Consider the following 6,332-nt stretch of genomic DNA (forward strand, 5'->3'; position numbering starts at 1 on the left):
CACATAGCTCTGCCGTTTCTCTGCTGTGCTCCGTCTGATATCTCCATTGCGGAGTCCAGGTCGTGGGACACCAGGCTGGGAGGGCACACAGGCCCAGGACCCTGCCCATAGCCAGCTACTCAGTGGAAAATGCATCCTGTAGAGGGCATCAGTGGCACCCTGTGCAGTTGGCTTAAGGCTTGACCACATCCAGCTGTGGATCCTAGTCTGGTTATGACTGTGTGGGGACAGATCCACATCCCTTCTTGCTTGCCCCCATGTCCATGGTTCACTATCTCTCTCAGAGGCCAGAAAGGGCCAACTACCTGAAGGGAAGTTCGAAGTACAATGGAGCTAGACCGTTCTCAGTGCTGGTGGATGAGAGAAGAAGGAGCAACGGTCTCAAGTTACAGCAAGGGAAGTTTAGATTAGATACTAGGGAAATAAAACTCTCACTAGAAGGGTAGTCAAACACTGGGCCAGGTTACCCAGAGAGGTGGTGGAATCTGCATCTTCGGAAGTTTTTAAGACCCGGCTAGATAACGCTTTGTCTGGGAAGATCTAGTTGGGGCTGGTCTTGCTTCGAGCAGGGGATTGGACTTGGTGCCCTTCTGAGGTCCCTTTCAAACCTTAACTTTCTCTGCTTCTATGATCCTACAAATGTAGGGCTCCAGTTGGTTGGAAGGACAGTTTCCCAGCAGGACTCAGCTTTGTCTCTTTCCCCATTTTACACAGTGTCAGAAAACGTCTCCCTGGCGATTCCTGGGAACATAGTGGCAGGCTCTGAGCGAGCCCACGTGACTGTCCTGGGTAAGGATCCCCAGCCTGTCCCTGCCAGGGCAGGACCTATCCCTGCAGCCTCCTCTCCAGGGCATTTTCCTGCCTCCACCACTGGGACTCACACTTTTCCCCTATTGTCCATGTCACCAGCCATTGTATGGGCAGAGAGTCTCTCTTGACATTCAGGCTGTGTACTCCCATGATCAGTTCTTCTCCGTTCTGGATATAACCCCAAGGTCCATCCCCATACCAGTGACCCCTGCAGTGTTTGTCAAGACCATGAAGCTTTACTGCAACCCACTGAGTTTCTCTCCTGGCCCTGCCTCCAGCTCAAGCCACTGCCCTTCTAAGGACTCATTTCAATTTCCCTGCATCTTTCTGGGAACCAGGTACCCAGGATGCCAGGTGCAGCTGCCTCCAAGCCCTCTAGGAAAGGTCTGCTGCCTTTCTGCTGTGCCATGCGCTAACAACATCCTATTAGTTTGTCTCCCATAACGCCAAGTTAGCAAACTGTTCTAGAGCACAACTGAAGGGAATAATCCTGGGCCAGGGTCTGGGAAACGATCCGGGGAGCTCAGAAACCTTTCCCAGCATGTCTCCAATTCCATGGGGCAGGGAGGCCAGAGAGGTGCCTGGGACTCACTCAGCTGCATCATGTCCCGGTGTAGCCGTGTGCCGAGATAAAAGGACCTGGCTGTCAGGAAAGGAATAAGAGAAAAATCTTACCTCTCCCCTACTGCAGTGTCAAGATCCCTGTGGGAGATAATGTCACAACTCCCCACAGGTCTTCTTAAGTCCTCCTCAGACTTGGTATATACTGCTTTCCAGGCCAACATGAGGACCTCAAGTTGGGCAGTGGTGCCACATGGTACTGCCAGGGTGTCAAATGCTTGGCCAGTCCATGGCACATAGCTGCCACACTTGTGAAGCAAAAACTGAACAGGGAACACCGGGCCGCTCAGGGCCCATGGCTCACAGGATCATGACGTTCTAGCAGGAATTGTGCGGGCTGGTACTATTGTTAGAAAATAACTGTCCAGATGTATCTTAGGGCCACCCCGGTCGGGTGGCCGATGGCTGTACCGGCGTCCGGCGGGTGACCGGACAGGTGACTTTACAGGAACTGGATAAAAAACATTCTTCAGGGGCCGCCACTCAAATATTTGGGCGGCTGGGCTCCTGAACATTTACCACAAACATTTGCGTGGGACAACTGAAAAGAAAACAGGGTGTGCGTGTGGGGTCAAAGGTTCAAAACAAGTGCTCCCCCAGGGGTCAGTGAGCAGAGCACCCCGAACAGTGTGGGCTGGTAATGTTCTGCTCCCCTCACTCCCTTGTGCCAGGTGACATGATGGGCGCAGCTCTGCAAAGCATCGACCGCCTGCTGGCCATGCCACATGGTTGCGGAGAGCAAAACATGGTTCTGTTTGCTCCCAACATCTACATTCAGCCATACCTGGAGACGAGCGGCCAGCTAACCCCAGAGATCAGAGACAAGGCCCAGGGCTTCCTGAAGAGTGGTGAGTCTCCTCCCAGTTCCTCCCGCAAGGCATGGCCCAGGCGGCAAGATCACTTGTGGACCCCAGGATCTCGGATGGGGAGGTGGGGCCTTGCCTCTCCAAGGAGGCCTGATTATGGTCTTTCCCAAGCTTGGAGGCATCACCCGCTTCTGGGGTCCTGGATCCAGCTTAGGCTTAATTCCCTTCCCATGAGCCAGCTGCACCCAGGATCCCATCTGAGTCTCAGCCCCAGGGCCAGGCAGGGGCCAGCAGTCCATCAGGGTGCAGACCAGGGTAGATTCTAGCCCTGGGCAGTGGTGGATGGATGCTGAATGTGCTGTTTGCCTCCCCTCCATGCAGGGTACCAGCGTGAGCTGACATACAAGCACAATGATGGCTCTTATAGCGCTTTTGGGAAGAGTGATGCCACAGGCAACACCTGGTGAGATACTGCCAAAGACATTCCTAGAAATATTGGTGCCTTGGAAATTGTAGGACCCTTCTTGAATCAGGAGGGCTATCTCACAATGCATGATACAAAGACTAAAGTACTTAATGCTTTCTTTTTCTTCAGACTTCCAAAATAAAGTCAGCTGTCAAATACATGGTTGGCAGCTGGGTAGGAGAGGAGATAATTAGCCTATGCTGAGAAAGAGCAGGTTAGAAATGACTAAGGAAAGCTGGATGTTTTCAAGTCAGCATAGCCAAATGAGATATATCCCAGAGTCCTTAAGGAACTGGCACAGGCAATTGCAAAGCCATTAGTAATTCTTTTTGAGAGCTTGTGGATTTGTCAAGATTAAGTCTTACTTAGCCAAACTGATTTGCTTCTATGACACAGAGAAGAGCCTTTTGGACAGGGGGAGCAGTTGATGTGATACACCTCAATTTCAGCTTGGCTCTTGAGTCTTCCATTACTTTCTTATTTGCAATAAGGAAATACAGCCCTCAAGAAAGTGATGTAAGGCATCCACTTTAGTGTGGATCATTTTACTCAGAGTACTCATCAGTGACTCAACATTTGACTGAGGAAGTATTGAGTGGGGTTTCCCAGAGGTCTTCCAGGTCTGTCTAATATCTTCAGTAATGATTTGGAGGATGGGATCATGTGTATTGTTAGCAGAATTGTACAGGGCACCAAGCAGAGCGGAGTTGCAGACACTTTGGAAGATAGGATTAGGACACAGAATTACCTTGATCACCTGAACAAATGGTCCAATATTAACTGCATAAAATTCAACATGTGCAAAGTCCTGCACTTAAGACAGAAAAAATTACATGTTCAATACAAGGTGGGGAATGTGTGGCTAGGCTGCTGTACTGCAGGAAAAGACCCAGGGTTATATTGGATTACAACCTGAATATGAGTTAACAGTGTTCTCTTGTTGCAAAGAAAAAGCTGAGTGGTATTAACAGGAGTGTTACTTGCAAGTCAAGGGAAGTGACTCTTCTCCAGCTTTGAAAACTGTATTTCCGGAAGGTGGCCAAATTAGAGAGAGTTCAGCACAAAGCAACAAAAATGATCAGAGGCCTAAGAAACATGACATGAGGAGCGGTTGGAAGAACTAGGCTTCTTTTTCTGGAGAAGAGAAGTCTGAGGCGTGATTTGGTAACAGTCTTCAAATACTGGAAGGGTAGTAATAAAGAGAATGGTGATAGACTATTCTCAGTGGCCATTGGAGACAGGATGGGGAATAATGGTCCTCAACTGCAAGAAGAGAAATTTAGGGTGGAGATTAGGAAGAACTCTCTGAGGATGGTTAAGCTCTGGAACAGAATACTTAAGAGAGGTGTTGGAATATCCATCCTTGGAAGTTTTTAAGAGAAGGTTAGAAAAACACGTATATAGGATGATTTAATCAGGGAACATCCTGACTTCAGCAGCGGTTTGAGCTAGATGCCCTCCTGAGGTCCCTTCCCACCCTTTTATTTCATGACACCCTGGCTAGGGAGCATTTGGATTTGACCTGCTGCTCAGGCAGAGGATACATGGTTTCAGTCCTCACCCCTCCATTGCTTTCCTAGTCCTACTCTCTGGATGGAGTGGGGCAGGAGGTGCCTGGAACCAAACCCGCTCCTCCAGCCCTAAGCACAAAGGAGCGTTGGGAGGCGTCTACTAGAGACGGAGGGGCTCTGCAGTTCTCCCTGAGAGGGTGTGTGCCCTCCTCTCGCTCCCATTCACGCGAGCAGCTGCCGTTTGTGCGGCAGTAATCCATGGATCGTGTGTGGCCCCCACAATGGCTGTGACTGGGGGCAGTTGCCAGGACCCAGGTGGGCCTGCTAGGAGGCAGCAGAAGGCAGGACATCCACCCCGCTGGCCTTATGTTGTGGCCCCATGAGTCCGTCCGTGCAGTGTCTCATCTGCATGGAGCAGCACAGGCATTCCCACCCCCAGGGCGGTATCTCGAACGAGCTCTCTCTCTCCGCTTACATCACGGCTGCACTGCTGGAGCTGGGGCTGCCGCTCATGGTGAGGACAAGTCCTGCCTTCCTGGGCCTAGGCGCACAGTTGGGGTCTTGTGGGTGCAGTGGGGTGGTTGGTACCAGGGAGGGGGTGGGGGTGAAATGAGAGGAAGCACCGGATGGTTGTTGGGCTCAGGCAGCAGGAAGAATCAGTGGCTGAGTCAGGTCTGGCCAGGGTCAGAAATGGTGTCATGGGGGGAGTGGGGTTGTGGACTCACACCCGTTCATCAATAGGCCTGGGGTACAGGGATAAAGAAGTCAGAGGGAGCAGGAAGATGGCACAAGATGGAGGGCGGGGGGGGCTTTGCTCAGGCATGGACACAGGTAGTGATGGGCTCAGAGAAGGTGGGACGTGGACACAGCACGACCTGGTGCATGGACTAGGGGTGGGATTTTAGGGACACTAGGTTCTTGCCAGGCTGCCAGGCTCAGGGCTTGGGTCTCGCAAGCAATGTTTTATGTCTCTCCACTCTCTCCCAGGACCCCATGATGAGCAAGGCCCTCCAGTGCTTGCACAAATCCTCCAACACCACTGACATCTACACACAGGTGCTGCTGGCCTATTCCTTCGGGCTGGCAGGGGACATGCAGCTGTGGAGTGCCCTTCTGAAAAGCCTGGCCCAGTACAGCACTAGCTCTGGTACCGTCTACTCTGCCTGCTGGTCCCCTCTGGGCTGACCGCCACCATGCCAGGGCAGGCATTCCCAGCTCTGCCAAGCTTCACCTGGGGAACTGCACACCTGCTCAAGCCCATCATGAGCTGACAGGTTTGCTGAGTCTCTGGAGCCCACCCAAGCCAGGGCCTCCCAGCAGAAGCTGCCAGTGAGAGGCCAGCTACCTGGGGCCGGCTGTGGGATATGTGTGTGCTAAGAACTGGACTGAAGCTGTCCAGCCATTTCCCATGGGATAGTGAACAGGGTAATGATGTCAGTGATGCCAGGGGCAGTGGTGGCCCAGGTGCCATTTCAGCAGAGCAGGGAACCCCATGTTGGCCCCCTGTGATCAACCTGGGCACTGTCTTGCTGGCTCCTTTAAAGCTGAGAGAGGCACTAAGGCCCGCTTCTTCAGGACCTCGCTCCCGCCCCTCCGTGCTCTGTGGAGGTTCTGCTGTGTCAGAAATCCTATAAAACCTCCCTTCATTGCACAGCCCTGCAACGTGGCTGAGCTGGTCTGTGCCAGCAACTCTGGAGTTCCCCTCATGCCCCTCCCTGATGGGGTATGAAAGCGCAGGGATTGGCATCCTGTTGCCAACAACCTTCACAGCATGTAGTTGCACATGGATAACCCTCCTGAGGGCTCTCGAGCAGCTGCTCTGCCATGTCCTGGGAGCAAGGGTCTCCCCTGGCCTAGGAAGTCTGTGAGGGGCCTTGGGGAGGAAGGCATGTGGCCCCTACTGTGCTGTAGCTGCATCCATGGGCTCTCCTTCCATCGGCTTCTCTCCTAGGGGGGCAGCTCCACTGGGAGAGGAAGGTGAAGCCGCCGCCTGGCACTGATTCCTTCTGGGCCCAAGCCCTGTCAGCTGAAGTGGAGATGACCGCGTATGTCCTCCTGGCCTATCTCTCCCCGCCCAAAGAGGCTACTGCTGACCTGGCGACTGCCTCCCAGATTGTC

General features: G+C 52.9%; 1 protein-coding gene across 1 annotated transcript; it reads left to right on the top strand.

Moving 5' to 3' along the window:
- The first annotated feature begins 718 nt into the window (after positions 1–718).
- On the top strand, positions 719–6,320 carry LOC106723490 (alpha-2-macroglobulin-like protein 1). The gene is made up of 6 exons (XM_014527785.2): positions 719–789; positions 2,103–2,279; positions 2,619–2,700; positions 4,654–4,728; positions 5,202–5,361; positions 6,166–6,320. The coding sequence occupies exons 2-5, from the start codon at positions 2,108–2,110 to the stop codon at positions 5,209–5,211; spliced, it is 339 nt and encodes a 112-aa protein (XP_014383271.2). The 5' UTR covers positions 719–789; positions 2,103–2,107; the 3' UTR covers positions 5,212–5,361; positions 6,166–6,320.
- Positions 6,321–6,332: the final 12 nt, after the last annotated feature.

Source organism: Alligator sinensis, unplaced genomic scaffold (assembly GCF_000455745.1).
Source record: "Alligator sinensis unplaced genomic scaffold, ASM45574v1 scaffold3125_1, whole genome shotgun sequence".
In the NCBI taxonomy this organism is placed as follows: Eukaryota; Metazoa; Chordata; order Crocodylia; family Alligatoridae; genus Alligator; species Alligator sinensis.